Consider the following 19,606-nt stretch of genomic DNA (forward strand, 5'->3'; position numbering starts at 1 on the left):
TTGAGCCATTTTACCATAAAGTGCCTTCTTAGGGTGAATACCTTTTACACATGTTGCTTCTTTCTTTCTCTAGAAGGTAACATTTGACACGGGCCCCCAGCTTCAGTTCCTCTTCCACTCTGATAGCAGCAATAATGAATGGGGTTACAAATTCACTGTAACAGCCATGGGTCTGCCAGACATCACCATTTCATGGGTGTCTGACCTGGAGCTGCTTGTGGCTCGCCTTATGGGCCGTCTCGCCTACAGAACCCTGGCACTCAAATCACCTCATGGTAACACTGTTTTTCACGACTACTCTTTTGTCAAAAACTCTTTCTCTCATTTACCGTACTTCTTGTCTTGACTGTCTTTCAATGTTTTATGTCTCATCATTGCGAATTGGCAATTTTGAACCTATGGCATATAAATATATACAGATACAAATAGATCACTATTCAGTTAATCTACTTATGCAATTACTGCTACCCTAAATTAATAGCACTGATATTTTTAAATTCCCTCTCTTGCTTCTGTATTTTTAATGCTAAAATTGTGCTGATACAGCAATTCCGTATACCAGTTGAGTAAAATCCATCTAGGATGGTTTTTATTCTCGCAGTTTCATCTCAGATGCGCGCTCATATTTGTTTGGCACAGTTTGTACGCCAGATCCCCTTCCTGACGCAACCCCTCTTTATATATTGGGTATTTTTCTGATTCTTGATGATGCTTATAATTGCTGTTTATTCAGAGATACGCTCTGTGAAAGAGCTTCCACCCTGGAAAGTGTCCCATGTTCAGTCTTCACCTCTGTGGAAACCCATTCTCCGACATGGCTTGTGTGATTCAAGGAGCACAAGCAAGACAAAAAAAGTTGAGGTATGCTCAATTATTCTGAATTCAGTCATGTTCAGTTTCACATTCTGAGCACATCTCACGTTGAACTCATCCACAAGATCATACTTTGACAGTGTATTTTTGTGTATGTTAGATTGGCAAGTATAATCTTGATGATGTAATGATGCTCCTGGAGGACTTTGCCAGATCGAACCCTTTCCAGGAACCCAAAGACAGCAGAACAGAGCTGATGAGAAACCTTGTGCAGTCCTGTAAAAAACAGGGAATGAGGAATGAAATTGCCACCGGGTCAATAGCAGACCATGCGGTGAATGCCATTTGGGCTGTCATGATCTACCACACACCAGTCCTTATACAAGCCCTCATGATCTATGGTAATACTTATTAAATATCAGCTTTGTTATTAAGTACAATGATTACATCAATATACTGTTGTGTCTTTTAAACTTCTGTATTATTATTTTATGAATAGTCAACCAAGAATGCAAGTCCTGTCTAAATGAGGACTTTGTGCAGGTGTATTCACTGGCAGACAGCATCAGAACTTGGATGGTGAGTATTACAGGTTTCAGACCTCTGTTGAAAACCTGGTATAGAATTTACAATTTATGTGATCGCGTCCATGGTCTTGCGATTCATATTTTCTGTTAGTTGGAGATGAAGCAGCGATATATTGTTGGCAAAATGAATGTTCCTGATGAGAAAGAAGGCGCCACTGAGGAGATTACAATAGAGACTCTAGGTGAGGATTTGTGCTTATTCTTGTCTTTCATTAATGTCGTATTTATCTAATGTGAGATTGTTTCTTTCTCTGCAGCTGAGATGTCCATTGAGAAGTGCCTTCTGCTCTTCAGATTTTCTCCTTGTGGTACACTGTGCCCAGATGGTGACATATCCAAAGCTGCAGATGGCAGCAGTGCTCCTCGTCACTGTCCGAGTACAGTCTCAGAAGATGATTTTCAGGGAAGCTCCTCACATGAGCACCTGACAACAGCATCTACAGAGGAGGGGATTGAGGTCAAGCCAGTACAGAATCAGTCTTCCAATGTCCTAAATGCCTCCTGTATGCACTGCAAGTTAGACAACAAAGGTTCCACAGAGAGTCTCTCATCTTGGGGTGTTGGCATTCCAGCCTCTCCCTCTGCCACAACCCATAAACCCCCATTCAGTCGGGCACGGCTACGCCTTTTGTCATGTCGCTCGATGGACGAACCCCGCATGACACCTTCTATCAAAGATCGGTACCCAGTTCTCAAACACATACTCAACTTCATAAAGGACAACGCTCTCACGACGACAAAGTGTGTGGCAGTTTTTCATGATATTGTTTTTTATTAATTATACTATACAACTATTAGACCTGCTTGTTTCCCCCCCCTCCAATAGTATCCTCCAGACATTGTCGCTGAACAAAGCTCAGGCTGTTAGTGTTTGCAAAGTCCTGGAGATCATTCAAGAGTGTTTGCATTCCCTGGGAAAGCCACACCTCTTTCAAGCCCCATGCATCCTGTTTCTACAAGAACTTTTAACATGTCAGAACGACTTTAGCAGGTACATATTTGGGGGAAAAAAAAAGATTGCAATACCAATACACATTTGTATTTCAAGCTAATCGATAATGGACATGACATCATAAACTATAATGTTCTGATTTCTTGAAGTTGCATTTTCTAATTGTTATTGTGACAACAATTCATCCAATGGTGTTTATTGGAAATGTTCTGTTTCAGCTATTTTTGTCGGTTGTCAGACAGCGGGCGAGAGCTAGGGACACAAGTGCGACATTCCTATCATCAGTTGGTGCTTATTCTGGTTGAGGCAGTGCAAGGATTTGGACGTCTTAATGATAAGTAAGCATATTTGTCCATTCCCATTGCTACTACAAAGTGATTGGAGCACGCAGGTTTGTGTAGTGAGCAGTGTAACCTCACCCTCGTCACTCCTCCTCAGAACTCTTCTACCAGCCCTTTCTTGTGTGCAAACCTGCTTGTTGCACCTTCTAGACTTGAAATGGGATGTGCACGATGTTCCCCTCTTCCTGAAAATCAAGCTTCCTGAACTGTTACTCAGCATGTCCCAGGAGAACATTAGTGTTCATGACATTGCTATCAGGTAAAATATTAACCACGTTACAAGATGATTACGCAACTCTGTGCTGTTTGAGGGATGTACGCACCATTTTTTTAAAGGCCTGACACCATCCATATCCAATTTTGTTCTACTGTATTATGCATAACGGGTCAAAGTGAGAATGTGACGTCGTTTAAGTTGGACATCTTTGTTGTTTGTCAATTGAATTTACTAGCCTTTAAAGATTAAAACCACTTGGAAATGACAAGATTTGAAATTGCAGGCTGTGTAATGTAGTTATCCCAATTAATATTTAATTACTTGCCCAGTTCGTGGTTGCCACGCTCCCACGCGTCTCGGGAAACGTTGCGGACTGTGTGTTCCGTCGCTGCATCTTATGCAAAGCTTAAACCCTGCATCGCCTGCCAAACTAAGATGAGATAAGAATGTCATAAATTTAATCCATTCATTCATTCATGTTCTGCTCCTCCCCAAAAATGGCTGCAGGCATGCTGGACCCTATCCCACGTATTTTCGGGCAAGAGATGGGGTACACCCTGAACTAGTCACCAACCATTCGCAGGGCACATTTAAACAACCATTCATACTCACCTTCATACCTACGGGAAATTTAGAATCTTCAATTAACCTAGCGTACATGTTTGAGGATAAGCATGGAAACCGGAATGCCTGGAGAAAACCCCCGCAGCTAAAGGGAGAACATCCAAACTCCACCTACACGATGGCAGGATTTGAACCATGGTCCCCAGAACTGAGAGGCAGATGTGCTTGCCAGTTTTCAGCATGCCGCATGGCCTGAATTTATTTTGTAAAACATAATTAAGCACTTTGAAGCAGGAATTGTGCTTTGCTCGGGTCCACTGTGTGGAAGATGGCTTTGTAGAAAAGAGCTTTCAAAAACTGCGAGAAGTGCATTTCCATGCTTTAGTGAGAATCCAGGCGTCTCAACTGCCAGGTGTAAAAAGACCATCTCGAATAGCTTGAAAAGGGATTTTCTGGGCATTTACATTGAGTTGTTCAAGATTACCCCCCGCCCCCTCCAAAAAAAGTCTAGTGACAGGAGACCTTTAATTTCTCTTACCAGTGTGAAATGCATACTGGAGCTTTTACTTAAATGTTTTGTGGTCTTTGTAAATTTTTAGTCATTGGACAGAGGAGGAGGAAATTGCAGACTACAAGAAGAACCAGGAGTGGATGGATGAGTGCATGGATGGAATGTTTGAGAAGTTTTATGACAAAATTGATGAACAGGACTCTGTGGATGACATGCGAAAGGTACATTAAAATAGGTGTCCAAGATAGTGTGATTCAGGTTTAGCAGTTTTGAAAACTTTTTTTTTCTTTTTTTCCCCACAGATGCACATGTTCATTGCACGTTATTGTGATCTGCTCAATGTTGTGATTTCCTGTGATGGCTGTGAAAGGATGGCACCTTGGCACCGCTACAGATGTCTGCAGTGCATGGATATGGACCTCTGCAAGACTTGCTTCCTCAGTAAGCCCATATTCACCACTACGTACCACTGAGCTGAGTCAGAATCATTACGCACCCTGTTTAGCAGGCAGGATAAAAGCAATTTAAATAAACCAAAGTGTGTCTGTGTTGAATAGGTGGTGCCAAACCTGAAGGCCATGAGGATGACCATGAGATGGTCAACATGGAATATGCTTGTGACCATTGCCAGGGCCTCATCGTAAGCAGCAGGATCAACTGTAATGTGTGTGAAGACTTTGACTTGTGCTTTGGATGTTATAATGCAAAGAAATATCCTGACAGGTAACACATTCAGGTTTAACTAATTTATTTTTTAAACTGTTTATGATTCTGTTAACACTGTTACAATTCAACTAACCTTCAGCCACCTGCCCACCCATCGGATCACAGTTTACCCGATGGTGACAATAAGAATAAGTGACCGCCATCGCTTGATTCAACCCTATATCCACAACTACTCCTGGCTTTTGTTTGCTGCTTTGGCACTCTACACTTCAGAAGTGATTAGTGAGAAGCAGGTTGAGGGTGAATCTTTGGACAGTACCACATTGAGCCAAGCCTCATCTCTACAGACATGCTGCTCCAAGCTTATCACTGATTGCCTGCTCAAGGGACAGACCAGCAAAGGTATCAAAGCAGATTTTTTTATTTTAATTTATTTATTAATATATAAATCTAACTGTAATGACTGTTTGGTGTCTTTTTAACTAATATGGAACAGTACAAAATATACTGTACTGTTACGGTATCTTCAAGTGTATATCGCATGCTCCTGACGTCCAATAGGTCTACGGGCTTCGGCTTTGCTCAATCTACTGTATTCCAATGACTCAGCCTCTGACACTGAGCTGTGTCCAGTTTCCCCGGCGTCCTCGCAGGAGGTTAGTACTGCCACTGACACCTCATCTCTCCCTGGGAGTACTGCAGCAGTCTGCTCCCCTTCATCACCCAAAGAAAAGGTGAGATACAGCGCAGATATTTATAGCACACTGGAATCCTGGTATTTTCCAGCTCACGTGCATTTGTAAGGTAGAAGAAGACAACAGTTTTCTGTTCTTCTGTGACTGTGTTCAACCCAACCAAAACAAATTTATACAGCGCATTTCATAAACAATGCGCTTTAATTGAGTAAAAGCATTGAAATACATAAATTAAAACATTTGAAAAAGTACAATAAAACAGCTTTTAGTGTAGGAAATATCACTGAAAAGTGGAAGTACTCTAAAAAGCATGAGGAAAGATTTGTAATCTGGATTTGAAAACACACACACTTGGGGCTGACGTCTCCTCTCTTGGCAACTCATTCCATTTTTTGCAGCATAATAGCTAAATGCTGCTAAACCATTATCAGACCCGAGGTAATCAATCTCAGAGCCCGACTGGGTTTGTATTCTATTAGCATTTCTTTCATGTATTCAGGACCTCAACCATTTAGTCATTTGTAGACCAGTAACAGAACTTTTTACTACCATCTACATCTTCTTTCATCTCTAGAGTAAACCATCAGAAAACCAAAAGTCAAAGGACATGAACTCGACTTCCACTGCTCCAGCAGAAATGTTTTTACCACCTAACACAGAGGTGGAAAAAAGAAAACTTGTTGTCCAAGACACATTGGAGTCAATCAGCCTCAGCAAGACACCCTCTTTGTCCAGCGAGGACCCCCTTTCCCCTGTGATCCAACGCAAGTTCCTTTATAAACTTGATTTTATCACTGTCAGTGTTAGGAATTTCCCATCTCCCTGACTGTGTTATATCTTAACAGCTTCAGAGTCTTGTCCAACAACCAACTCACCAGCTTCCGACGGTGTCAAGGAACCTGATGACAGGCTTCCTAGTGTCCCCCTCCAAGAGCATGTCTTTGCAGAGTGCTCCAGAGAGAGGATCCTGGGACTTCTAGCAGCCATGCTACCGTCAGTCAAACAAGTAAGTAATTATTTTAGGTAGGTTTGGGGAAGATGCATCATACATTCATTCATTTTCTTTCAAACAGACATAAAAAAAGGCTTTAAAACTTCTCATCTTTCAATATCAAGCGAGACAAATTCCTTGTGTGTCTGGTCATGTACTTGGTCAATCAAGTTGATTCTGATATCATCTGGGCCAGTCGCAGGTTTAGCCTAAACCGCCTCAATGTAAACATGAACTAATGACGAATTTGGAATTTTTCTCAGGTTAATGCAAAATGTATGAGCCTTTTTCTTGAAAACTATGTCGCTGGGTTAAGTATTGTCCTCAGTTGTTTGTGGTTTTATGAAATAACTCATTTTGTAAATTCTAAATTGTTTTTCCTCTTGTAAGGGAAGCGCTCTGAGTCTGCCCAGTGTCAGCTCCATCCTGCACCAACTTTTTAGGGCAGTCATTTCCAATGTTGGGTCTCTTAACGAGACGTACCACCTTACCTTGGGGCTACTGGGACAGCTACTGATGCGAATCCCTCCTATTGATGCCGATTGTGCTGTCACAGAGGCCCTCACAGACAAGTATGAGTTGGTGACACATGGCGAAGCAACTATTTGTGACACTCATGGCTGGAAGACCACCCAGTTACTCTTCAGCCTGGGCGCAGTTTGTTTAGACAGGTATTGTACTCTTGAAGATTCACACTACAAGCACTGCATAAGTCGATTTTGTTATTAGACTATTGTATTTATCGACGCAAGATTAATGAATGTGCTTTATCGTATCCAGCATGTTAGATCAAATAAATCATAAATTTGCATATGTAGTCATGTCATTCAACGTGTACCTGCTAGACTTTACACCAAATGTCTTCGTCAGATAAGAATCGGCCGATAATTGGCTTTTTTGCTGATCAGCCGATCAGTTTTAATGTCATAGTTTTCCAAGCCAATGAATGGCATCATTGGTCGGCTCTGCAAAAGACATTTTATTTACTCCGTGTTTCCACTGTGCACAGTATATCTGAAACCAAAAGCCAGTTTATTTTTATATTGTAGCATTTTTATAGGTTTTTTCCCATGTTTTTTGGCGTAGTAGTGTAAATATCTGGCGGACAGTAAAGTTTAAAAAATATTGGGGGCAAGGGAGACAAAACGGTGAAAGAGACAAGACGACACGTAATGCGTGGCTCTGACTACAAGGCAAATTTTGTTCTGTCACGATTGCATTCTCAGACTATGAGAGATATGTAATTCGATACTGCTGCATCCTGTTTTTTACTATCATTGGGCTTATCTTGTCAACTCAAATGGGACCTGATACACTTGATACTGTGAGGATGACAACATGAGTGGATCATGCCGACTGTATTATAAGAAAATGGAGGGGAGGGGGGGGTGCGTTGGTGGTCACCGGTGCTTACGACAGAGGAGGACGTTCATGTAAGGCTTGCTTTAGGTATGAGGTATGTTGACACACTTTTAGTATGATACAGCTCACAAACAGGCAACAAAACATTACATAGCTTAGCAAGCTAATGCTAGTGCTCGTGATTGTGTGCAAACATGTCGCTGTTCTGTTGGGCGTATGATTTGACCAGAGCAGCGGATTCCAACTAAGCCAACTAAGGCACATTCTTTACAATGGATAAGTTTCCAATTACGCTATCTTGTGTGTCATAGAGGTCAGAGAACACAGGTGATGTATTGTTAATTTATCCAATTGGTCTAAGGGTCGTGGTGACGTCGTTGGAAACCAATCCATTGAAATATCTCATCGCACACCATCAAACACTGGCATAAATAGATTTTTTTTTAAACTTGATCGGTGATTGGCCCCAAAAATCCTGATTGCGTAAAGCTGAGTACATATAGTAGTTCATTATGATTAGTGTCAACATTGGGTGGGGGATCTTCCTTTCTGTATTTAATGCTTACACTTTTTGTATCCAATTACTACCATAATTACCATGCCTCCCTTGTGTTTTTCAGTCGTATTGGTCTGGATTGGGCTTGCACAGTAGCAGATATTTTACATGATCTGAATACTTGTCCTGGTTGGAGCCCTGTCATTGCTGCCTTCACTGACCATTGTGTTCACCAGCTGCCACATACTCTGAAACGCACAAACATCTTCACCCTGCTGGTATTGGTGGGCTTTCCTGAGGTAGGAAAAAGTGCAAAATGTACCACTGCATTGGACTTTGCTCATCTAATTTTGACTCTCTTGCACAAATAATGAGCACTCTTCTGCCTCCCAGGTGCTGTGCGTTGGCACGCAGACAGTGTTTATTGACAATGCCAATGAACACCACACCATGATCTTGCTCAAACATTTCACAGACACAAACCAGGCAGCAGTGGTGGATATAAAGACACGCAAGAGAAAAACTGGTCAGTATTCTAGTTGTCCACGAACAGCATTTTCAGCATTAAGGGAAAAAAATCACCAGCATTAGCAAAAAAAAAAAAAAAAAAAAAAAAGCTTAACAATGAACACTGTGTGTTTATCTTTCTTTAATAGTCAAAGACTTTCAACTCATCCAGTCTCAGGATTCTACAGAATGCATTGCAGGGCAAACTGAGGGCGACGGTGCCCCAAAGACGTTGCTCAGCCGCTACCTGAACAGTTTTATCTCAATCATCTGCCACCTGTTGCTGACCAGCCCGGAAAATGACTCTGCTGATGCTGTGGAGGCTTCCTGGGTTCTCTCCTTGGCCCTAAAAGGACTCTACAACACACTGAAGGTACTTGTCATGAAGTTGAAATCTGCAAGAATCAGCTACAATCTTAACCTCATGTAATTATGTGAATAAAAACACCCCTACTGGAAGGTCTTTTCTTCTGTACTCCTTGTTATTCTGTGTAGAAGCATGGAGTGGAACAAGCCCAGGAGGCCATCCAACAGTCAGGGTTGACCCAGCTGCTTGTGAACAAGTGCAGCAAGGGGACGGGTTTCAGCAAGTTGTGGTTGTTACGAGATCTGGAGATTCTCTCCATCATGCTGTACTCCTCCAAGCGGGAAATACATTCCATGGCTCAAGACCCTGAGCGGGATCAAAGACAGCATGACAAGGAGCATGACTCTGACCACTCAAGCAGCCTAACTGACGACCCAGATGTCAACAAGCCCGATCCACTAGATGGTCTTGATGAGGAAACTAAGATTTGCTTCCAGGTGATGAGTGAGACTACGTTACAGATGAAAAAAACAGACTCATTCTTCCTGGAGGTGCAGAAGAGGTCAGTAGAAAGGGTTTCTTCAAATTACCTCTGGTGGTTCTTCACATTTTCCTTCGGGCCTTTCAATTCCAGATTTGATGGAGAAGAGGTAAAAACTGATGATACAATCCGCAATTTAGCTCAGAAATGGCAACCAACCAGACGGCTTCGGTCAGAGGACAGAAACTCCAGGGCTGTCGACACTGATATGATTGTGGCAACCTCCATTGTGAGTAATTAGCCAAGAAAATTGCTTTTGACATTTTAACTCTTCCCTATTGCTATTTATTCAGTGATTGTGGATGATTTCCTTTTCCAGTCAAAGCCCAGTCAATCTGAAAAGGCCACGGAGGAGGTAAACTTGGTCACACAGAGACTCATCACCAACTCAGAGAGTGACTTGCAGATCAGTTACGCCAAGCAACGTCGCACAAAAAGCTCAGCATTACTGCACAAAGAATTGGATGTTCGCAGCAATAGGGCAGTTCGTCAGTACATTGTGAAGGTTAACCACGCCATCTCCACATTGTACGCCCGCCACGTGCTCGCCTCCATGCTGGCTGACTGGCCTGCTGAGGCGGCATTGAGCGAGGAGGCCCTGGAACTGAACGCTGCTTCTCACATGGCCTACATCCTAGACATGTTAATGCAGCTGGAGGAGCGGCTCCTATGGGAGAAGGTAACAAGTGGGAGGAGCATAACAAAACTGTATTACGGTTCGTTTGACTCCACTGAGTCTAAAATATGCTATCATTCTTCAGATTCTTCAAAGGGTATTGAAAGGGTGCAGCCAGAGTATGTTGTCCTGCCTTTCTCTCACTGCTTGTCAGTTTATGGAAGAGCCAGGTATGGCAGTGCAGGTCAGAGAATCCAAACACCCATATGACAACAACACCAACTTTGAGGTACATATTTATTTTCCCATATTTTTTCTTGTTGCCAAGGACGGTAGCTTTCAATGATCATTGTTTACTTACGTCACCAATGCGAATGTTGTGCTTAAGTGATTCTCCTAAGGTATATAAATGTTAGGATGATTTTCTTTGAGGTACTCTTATATGCCTTGGACCTGGTTTACTCGTGAGGATTTTTCCAGTCTTCAATATAGAGGGATATTTAACAGTTTTGGTCGGATTGTGTGTAGTATGCTCTGAAAATCTCAACACAGAACACCACACAGACTCTTTTTTTGCCACCGATGTTAAAACAGTCTTCCAAGGGAGGAATCTTGTGTGGTCATGTGATCTAAAAAAAAAAAAAACGAATGAGAACAAACGTGCAGAGATGATTCCTGAGTGCTTCCGAAAAGATTGAAGCATTGTTGTAGAATCTTCCCTCCATCCATCCATTTTCTGAGCTGCTTACCCTCATGAGGCCCGTGGGAATGCTGGATCCTATCCCAGTTGTCATCGGGCAGGAGGTGGGGTACAGCCTGAACTGGTTTCCAGCCAATCACAGGGCACATGAAGACAGACAACAGTCGCACTCACAGTCACACCTCGGGGCAATTTAGTGTGCCCAGTTAATGCATGTTTTTGGGATGTGGGAGGAAATTGGAGTGCCCAGAGAAAACGCACGCATGCATTCCGTTCCATGTCAGAATTCACTGAGAAATCCTTCTGGTGTTTTTTTTATTTTTTGCAGTGATATAACTTCATTGGGATTTCTAAAATGAACCTCATCACAGGTGGCAAGATAGAACCTTTGATGAGGATGGAAAAAAAACATTGGAAAATAACTTATTGGATGTTGACATTATTTAGTTTTAAATCACAAATTTGCATCTTTTTCTCTCCTCAGGACAAGGTCCACATCCCAGGGGCCATTTACTTGTCTGTAAAATTTGACCCCTGCTGCCACACAGAGGAAGGTTGTGATGAATTCATCATGTCCAGCAGCAGTGATTTCCTTCAAGATCTCCACATCTTCAGTGGCTCTCCTCAGAAATGGACTGATTTCGAAATTCCAGGTAAGGGTAATTTTCAGTGCTGCATTTTTGCTAGTCCTCGTTGACTGACTGTCAAGATCTTATTAAGAGATGTGTTTTTTCTCAGGTGACACCTTGTACTACAAGTTTATGTCGGACATGAGCAACACAGAGTGGGGCTACAAGTTTACAGTTACAGGAGGTCACAGAGGTCGCTTCCAGACAGGTACAGATAAACACGGCACTCTTCGCAATCCTCGTTATCACTTAATGAGTTGTCTTCTTAACTCTGTTCTTAGCCTCTATGTGCTTTTGCTTCTCCTTTTAATCAGGTTTTGAGATCCTGAAGCAAATGTTAGGTGATGAACAAGTGCTCAATCAACTGCCATTGACTGACATATGGGAGTGGCAAGTGGGCGTGGCCTGTCGCCAGACTGGGAACCAGAGACTTAAAGCCCTTCACTTGTTGCTCCGCCTTCTGCAGTGTCAATCCCAGACGTAAGCTCTTGTGAACATCACTGTCAATGAGAGCTAAAAAAAAAAAAAAAACAACAACAATTCTAATTTTGGGAAAAATCTACCCCAGGTTGTAACTCCCTCCCCTCCCCCCCAAGTCGCCACCTTCCCCCACCTCCTACTATTCCCCACATCCTGCACCATGATAGCTGGGATAAGTTCCAGCATTCGTGCGACCTCTGTGAGGATAAGTGGCTCAGATAAGGGATGGAGAGAAATATATTTCCAAAAAAAAAAGTCACAAGGCCTATGAGACTGACTCACATGTCTGAGTCTTATCTGTTTGGTTATTACATGTTATCAAACATTCTTCTTTTTCTTTCAGCTTGTCTCGTTAGGGGTCGCCACAGCGTGTCATCTAAGTCTATCTCGCGCATCCTCCTCTCGAACACCCACTGTCCTCATGTCCTCCCTCACACTTTGCATTTTTCTGAACAGGCTTTGCATAAAAGCCTTTATTAGGGCCTCATGTTCTCCACCACAGTCATATAGTAAAGGTTGTGTTTAGGGATTTGCCTACTGCATGTGCAGACTACATCTGGTCACAATGGCAGTGACATACACTGACGGTTTCTTAAGGTGAGGATGTCCTTGAACTGACAGACTAGCACTATTTTTTTTGTGAGACAAGACACAGATTTGGACAGAGTATTAAGATAATTCTTCATCGCACAACTGTAGTATTTATGATGGGGACATGAGAGTACGTCTGTGCTGTCTTTACTCGCATGAACTACTGTATCTGTTGTAGCCGCAGTTTTTGCTCGTTGTTTTGCCTGTGTACATCTCTGGGTCTGACTAAATATGGATTTGTTTCCACTTCAGAGTATATGAGCTGACCCTGCTTCGACCTCTGTGGCAGCTCTTTGTGTCCATGGAAAACAACTTCAGCCAAGATCCAACCAGTATCACTGTGTTGCTACCTCTTCACAGAGCTCTCACTGAGCTCTTCTTCGTTACAGAGGCTCGAGCCATCGTGAGTAAACTATATCCAGTCATGGTGAAAAACAGGCCACATCTCGTATTGGATAGACTACAGTGTGCTGTTTTAGGAAACAAATGGAAAACGTGATATATTATTAAAATCCCGCTTTTGGCGCCTTGGAAAAACATGGGATTTGTTACTGTTTTTTTGTGTGTCTACGTGTGTGTGTGTGTGTGTGTGTGTGTGTGTGTGTGTGTGTGTGTGTGTGTGTGTGTGTGTGTGTGTGTGTGTGTGTGTGTGTGTGCGCGGAAGAAAACATTCTTATATTTGTATCGTGAAGAAGTACCTGGCCCAATAATTGTATCCTTCTTTAATGTAGATGATATGACTGTTAATTAGAGAATATGTGTCAGGACAGTTTTTTAAAATTAAATCTTTATACATAGTGGGTTACATAGTTCTAAATGGTTTCCCGCTGAAAGTCTTTCACTTACTTACATTTTTGGTGTTGGAAATTTAGCAAGGTGTATTTACTGACTTTTCCGCCCCCTCTAGTGACTATTTTGTTTTGGCCTATATGTGTACTCAAAATGTACGAATAAACCAAATAAGTATTTCATTTATATATCTCTTCCCCCAAGTGGGCTTTTCTAGTTTCATCATTCAGTTCAAAATAAAATTGTCTGCTTGATTTCAAACTACCTCCTACTTTACCTATATTGAAGCGAATAAAATAATGATTGCAGGTTTGAAATGTAATAAGGAGAAGGAAATCTACAAACAATTATGTTATATACCCATGTTCATATCTGTCTCAGTGACACAAGCCTTGTTTTTCCTGAGCTCACCTGCTCTCGGCCAGGCTCGGGGCCAAAGCCCAGCCCAGCCCTGCCATCTGCCAGGCAGCACCGTGTTGCACTGGCTCCCTGCACACTGTCATTCATCGTGCTCGATCTTCTTGCGTTGAATTATTAATCATAACAGTCTGATGGATTATAAACGTGCAGTTAGCCTGGAGTTTCCCATCCCTAGGTGCAACTAATCCAGGCAATATGGACTCTCTTCCCACCCCCCCCTTAAGGCTACCTCATAAGGTTTGAGGCTGCAGATCAGACATTATGAAAATAATAACTTAAAGGATACCAGCTGACATATTCGTTAGAATTCTGTAACCTTTAAAAGTTCAATAAAAACAAGTGAATATTTTTGTGAGCACCCGCCAAAGGGCAATAACACAACCAAAATTTTTCGTGGGAGATTTTTCATTGAATAGGCACTAAATTCAGTTTTCTGAGATTCTCATTTATGAAGCATGAATGTAAGGTTGATGGGTAAAGTTTATTTAACCCCTATAAGATGCGGTGGGGTTAATGTACAAATTTAACTGCAGCCATGACATGTACAGTGCGCTTTAGGTCCTGTACTGTATATGAAAATGCGAAGATCAGGATATTCTGGATGTAATATATATTTTCTTTAAAAAAAAAAAAAAAAAATTAAAAAGTTGAATGTTTTACTTTGGAGTCATCGATGGTGCTGTGGTACACACGCCTGACTTTGGGGCGGGCAGCATGGGGTCGATTCCCGCTCAGGGATGCTGTCGATATGTGCCCTGTGACTGACTGCCGACCAGTTCAGGGTGTTGTATGTCTTTTGTCCAAAGTTAGCTGGGATAGGCTCCAGGACTCCTGCGACATTTGTGAGGATAAGCAGCTTGGAAAATAGCTGGATGGATGTGTTACTTTGTTTTAGCTTGTGAAGCACACATACCTGGTCCAGATCCACCGAGAATACGATGAACCTTTAACCCTAGGAAGTATGAGTTATATTTAGGGATCAAAACAGTATGTCATGCACTACTGAGTGTAGAAATTGTGCTTGGATGTTTCCCAGCATAAACATGTTGAGGGGGGCTGTGAGACGGATGGTAGACCGTGACCTCTGGACTGTGTCAAAAGGGCTGTAAATGCTTCATTTGGCCGCTCTTGGGTCATTTAGCCTTGATGTAGTCTTAACTGTGTTACTCAAACACTTGACACGTTTCTTCAGTAAAGTTCTCGTCGAATAAGTCTTCTGTTTTTCTGTGGTTCACAATATTGTACGTAGTATTTTAAATGCTGAGAAAAAGAAGAAAGGGCTGCCAGGGTACCAGGCCTCATTTATAGTTGATTGCATCTTGAATGTAACATATCTGAAGAGTTAAGTCTGTGAGTCATGAGTTGGTTCTATTTCCAATCATTATTTGGCCTCTAATCTTTCTCAGTAATAGGCTATTGAGGAATGTTGTTGATCACAGGTGTCCAACTCAAGGCCCGGGGGCCAGATCCGGCCCCCTGCTTGATTTTATGTGGACCGTGAAGGCCAATCATGTGTATCAACTTCCATGGTTTTTGCTCAAATCTGTAACAAAATTTCCAATTGTCAAATCATAAATGATAATGTTGAGATATTGCAAGCATTTTTGTGTTACCAAACATTAACAATAGTTGAAAAACCCATTACCCTTGATTTCTGATTCCAAAACTAGTTCATAAATTTCATATATAAATATGATGAGGTGAAAGATTCATCACGGTCCTCTGAGGGAAACCAATGCAATGTGGCCCATGATAAAAATGAGTTTGACACCTCTGTTGTTGTTGGTTTTTTTTTTTTTTAATGTATCCACGTTATAACCTGGCACTTTGCTGTCATTGTTCCGATGTGGCTGTGCAATTCGTACATTGGTTACATTCCCAAAAATACCCGTAAGTGACGTGTGTAGTATTTTATTATCATTTGCTTTTTTCAGTGATTATATAGTTTTCATTTACAATATGTTTTTTTTTTTTTTGTTTACATTGTTTTTCCTTTTACTGTTTTTTTTCTATTTCTTAAGTTTTAATGCTGTAAAACCCCGAACCATGCACTTTATAAACTCTTTTCAGACAGGCATGAATATTTCGTCAAGTTCAAACCTTTGTAGATTAAAATAAGTTGTGATCATTTATTTTCATCATGGTATTAATGAAGTTTATCTTTTAATTTGTTACATTTTTATTCATTTTGCAGACACAAGGCATCCTCCAGGAGTACTTGTTAGGGATGACCACTGATGAACACCTCCTAAATAATACAGCACTGGTAAGTTTTTTGTTTTTTTTCATCTATGAATGTTGACGACAGTCAAGCCAGTGCACTTCAATTTATGGATGGGTAATATTCACTATGTACATAGCGATGTACTTGCCCTTGCCCCCTGGTTTTTCCTCACATTATAGACTATAGGCTCAGTTGATTGAACAGTAAGTTGAAGCCCAGGGTCTTTTTATGCAGTGACTCATCAAGCTGTTGATGTCTAGCAGAGCGCTTGCCCCCCCCCGCCCCCACCCTTCTCCTTGTTTAGAACGTGTGGGGACCACTCAGAGGACTAATGTATTTGGTGATTACAGTCCATTATCATTTGTGTCAGAGCACGCCTCTGCGTTCTCTATACTTACCCTTTAATAGAGCCTAAAGGTGGACCAAAGATGCAGAGGTAATGGAAAGGGGTGAAAAAACAATTTAGCTGGTTGTTTACGTATGTTTACCTAATGCATTTCAGGATCAAAACAAAATGAATAATGTGGTGCTTGTAATTAAATATATTAGTAAATAATATATTGCACAAAAAATAATACGTAATCTAGTCAAATATCAGTTGTGTGGAGTGCGTTATATACTAACTGGCTATTTCAGATGGATATAAATGTTGGTCTACGTAACAGTTCCTCACACTCGGGGATAGTAGACAGTGTTAGAAAATAATAACAAAATACAGTGAACCAATGGAGAGTCACAAATTCACATTATACCAGATTTTTTATTTTAATCTATTCACTATCAGTTGTTTTTTTTTTTTTTTTTTTTTTTTTTTTTTTGACCTCGGACAAATCTAAATAATAATTTGTTTGGTACCATCGTACTTAAAGTGACTTGAGGAGTTTGAGTTCAACAAAAAAAGGTCATGTGCTGCCATCTTGTAGCATTTGTTGTCAAAAACCATGTTAAAATGAGTTGAAAAATTTTAGACAAAAATAGTGTGATGCCACCAACTTGTGAAATCTATAAATGTTTTGTGGGGGTGTCAATTACTCGTAAGGGCATGGTCCTTTTTACCATTAGCATGGGTTGATGTAATCTAAGAAAATTACCACAGTTATCGGTGGGATTTTTTTAATGTGTTCTAAGATCAACAATATGAGGTCTAAAGTTGTTTTCATGATGAATCCCAATTAAAAAAAGGTTCACATCCTATAATTGCATTTCAACATAAATGTTGCCAGAATTTAAACTCATGTAGTAACACAATTTTTGTTTTCAAAGTTCTTGTGCTGATGTTCTTCCATGTATTTGACTCACACACTTTTTCGTTTTATCACGTAGGCTCTGAAGAACATCGCCGCCATCAGCCTGGCAATCAATTACCCCAATAAATCTACCAAGCTGCTGAATGTGTCCCAGTGAGAGATCCTGAGAGAGACTTATGAGAGGAGCAGCCTTAAGGCCACTTTATACTCCCACAGTTGCGCGGCCGACAACACCCACATTGCACCGCGTGACCTTCTTTTTGCCCCGTGAACCAGCTCTGCGTAGCTTGTGCGTAGCCTGCTGCACGCACGTCAAAAAAAGTTGCTGCACGCGGAAACCCGCGGAGCTCATCTCTCGTGATTAGTCCGTTTTAGTCACATGCTGTGATGACATACTAACCGTTCCTGCCGGCTCCACATACCACCTGCGCCAACGCCTTCTCAATCTAATTTGCAGCGTGATTAAATGTATCATCTGGTCATTTATGTTAGTTTTTTCAAGCAGGACACTCTTCCACGGTTGCCATAGTTCTTTTGTTCCCTGATATGGAAAGGAAAGTAAAAAACGGCTACCGGAAATGACCGAAATGCGCTGACTGTGTCGTCCTAGCCAACAGTAAGCCGCAGCGACACCTCTGACTTGGAGAAGATCTGCGGTACATTATCAAAACTGAGTGCATGGTTTGCGCTTGGGTATAAAGGCAAACTACGCATAAAGACCCAGAGTGATGTCAGTGCGGTCGCCGCACACACGAGTATAAAAAAGCCTTTAGGGAGGGCACGCAGAACTTTATCATGAAGGGAGAGGGGGAAACATCTCCCTGAGCAGGCAGTGCTTTTTCCTCTGACAGGAAATGTACTGATGGCTCTTTGCAGCACTGAACCTGAGCTGCTTGAGGCAGACTCCACATGCACTTTTTACACTCACTCACAATCCCCTTTTTGCCTTAGATGAAGCTCATGTCTGCATGTGTATTCACATGTAAATACTTTGGGATCCCATATATATGTGAGGCAAGGCACGGAGTTTGCCAAAATACCCAACTTTCAGAAAACATTTTACACTTGCCTTTAAAAAAAATAAAAATAAAACATAGTGGTTGGACATTTAAGAAACGGTTCACACATGCACGACATCCTAAAGATACTGTCCAGGAGAGTGAAGTCTCATTTGCCGTCACAGGGGAAATAAACGCTGAACTCTTCCCTTGAGTCTTTGCTGCCCTTTGACATAGAAGAGGGAGACGACTGAGAGCATTCTGTTTTTGCGTTTCTCTCCTCACTTTTTTAAAGTACAGTTCCGTACCATCACATAGCTCACCCGTAAAATCATTCAAACCAACTGTCATCTCATGTGAATAATTAAACCCCAAAAAAGTCCCTGGAATATCTGAAAGGGCTTTCATTTTAGCTGCATTCTCAATGTCTTTTTTATTATTTTACAATGTTTACTTAAACATTTGATAGCCCTGATGTAGTTTCAATGTCAGACGAAGTGTGCCCATGAATAACCATACATGAATAACTACACACGTGACTTTGTGTACAGCAGAGTAAACACACTTACCATTAAAAAGATGAACGGTCTTCAGCCCAATGAAACCGGACTCAGTGTTATTAGAAATGTCCACAGATGAACATAAATGGAAGTGAAAAGTGAGGAAGTTGGATTATTTAATACCTCAAATTATGAAGATGTTTGGTATGGAACTTCTTTAAGAGGTGACGTTCAATCACATGCTCCCAGCGCCTGGAGGAGAGTTTTATTAGCCAAATGCAGACAGTCCAATACACTTCTATGTCGTTTTTGGGCAAGTAGATAGTGTTTTCTTTTTCCTGCCATTTTTGTAGTAGACTTATCTTGGAAAATCATGTTCATTTATGCCAAAGAAACACACAGCCGTCAGAATTTCCAAATTACAGAAGACATTCTGTAAATGAGAAGCTTGATTAGAGAAACCTTCATAGATGTGTTTCTTGATGTTTTTTTCTCTTTTTTTTTTTTTAACTTTAACTGGATGATAGTCCTACAGGAAAAGTAGGAAAGCATAGTGCTTTTGTTTACACCAACATCATCTTGAGATAAATGAGAGGAATAAGTAATTTGCCCCCTTTTGGCTTCTGGAACGCCTCACCAATCTACAACGTGCCTAAGATTAACAATCAAGCAATTATTATTTAACGAGTGGGGTTTAGTCGGTTGATTTTAAAAAAAAAGAAAATGTAATCTTTTCATTTGAAGTTTTTATAAATTTTTACTTTTATTGTTGCTTTGTTTTCCTTGCGAATGCTGGATTATGGTCATTTGAATGTACATACTGTGTATCTTGTGAATATTAAATGCACAGGAGGAGAATGAT

General features: G+C 41.2%; 1 protein-coding gene across 1 annotated transcript in view; it reads left to right on the forward strand.

Annotated features, from left to right (window-relative positions):
* The window catches only part of zzef1 (zinc finger, ZZ-type with EF hand domain 1), a 31,739-nt gene extending 14,011 nt beyond the window's left edge, over positions 1-17,728 (forward strand). The window contains exons 24-53 of the mRNA XM_061802634.1: positions 74-275; positions 734-861; positions 974-1,214; positions 1,313-1,392; positions 1,492-1,582; positions 1,658-2,141; positions 2,227-2,391; positions 2,571-2,690; positions 2,791-2,952; positions 4,074-4,206; positions 4,288-4,426; positions 4,543-4,708; positions 4,791-5,053; positions 5,213-5,385; positions 5,921-6,110; positions 6,192-6,352; positions 6,728-7,008; positions 8,320-8,494; positions 8,589-8,721; positions 8,852-9,075; positions 9,198-9,571; positions 9,644-9,779; positions 9,870-10,229; positions 10,312-10,455; positions 11,351-11,519; positions 11,605-11,703; positions 11,810-11,975; positions 12,819-12,969; positions 15,970-16,041; positions 17,323-17,728. Of these exons, the coding sequence (XP_061658618.1) occupies positions 74-275; positions 734-861; positions 974-1,214; positions 1,313-1,392; positions 1,492-1,582; positions 1,658-2,141; positions 2,227-2,391; positions 2,571-2,690; positions 2,791-2,952; positions 4,074-4,206; positions 4,288-4,426; positions 4,543-4,708; positions 4,791-5,053; positions 5,213-5,385; positions 5,921-6,110; positions 6,192-6,352; positions 6,728-7,008; positions 8,320-8,494; positions 8,589-8,721; positions 8,852-9,075; positions 9,198-9,571; positions 9,644-9,779; positions 9,870-10,229; positions 10,312-10,455; positions 11,351-11,519; positions 11,605-11,703; positions 11,810-11,975; positions 12,819-12,969; positions 15,970-16,041; positions 17,323-17,403 (5,463 nt within the window). The 3' untranslated portion in view covers positions 17,404-17,728. The remainder of the gene's footprint in view (positions 1-73; positions 276-733; positions 862-973; positions 1,215-1,312; positions 1,393-1,491; positions 1,583-1,657; positions 2,142-2,226; positions 2,392-2,570; positions 2,691-2,790; positions 2,953-4,073; positions 4,207-4,287; positions 4,427-4,542; positions 4,709-4,790; positions 5,054-5,212; positions 5,386-5,920; positions 6,111-6,191; positions 6,353-6,727; positions 7,009-8,319; positions 8,495-8,588; positions 8,722-8,851; positions 9,076-9,197; positions 9,572-9,643; positions 9,780-9,869; positions 10,230-10,311; positions 10,456-11,350; positions 11,520-11,604; positions 11,704-11,809; positions 11,976-12,818; positions 12,970-15,969; positions 16,042-17,322) is intronic.
* Positions 17,729-19,606: the final 1,878 nt, after the last annotated feature.

The sequence above is a fragment of the Syngnathoides biaculeatus genome, chromosome 18 (genome assembly GCF_019802595.1).
Source record: "Syngnathoides biaculeatus isolate LvHL_M chromosome 18, ASM1980259v1, whole genome shotgun sequence".
NCBI lineage: Eukaryota > Metazoa > Chordata > Actinopteri > Syngnathiformes > Syngnathidae > Syngnathoides > Syngnathoides biaculeatus.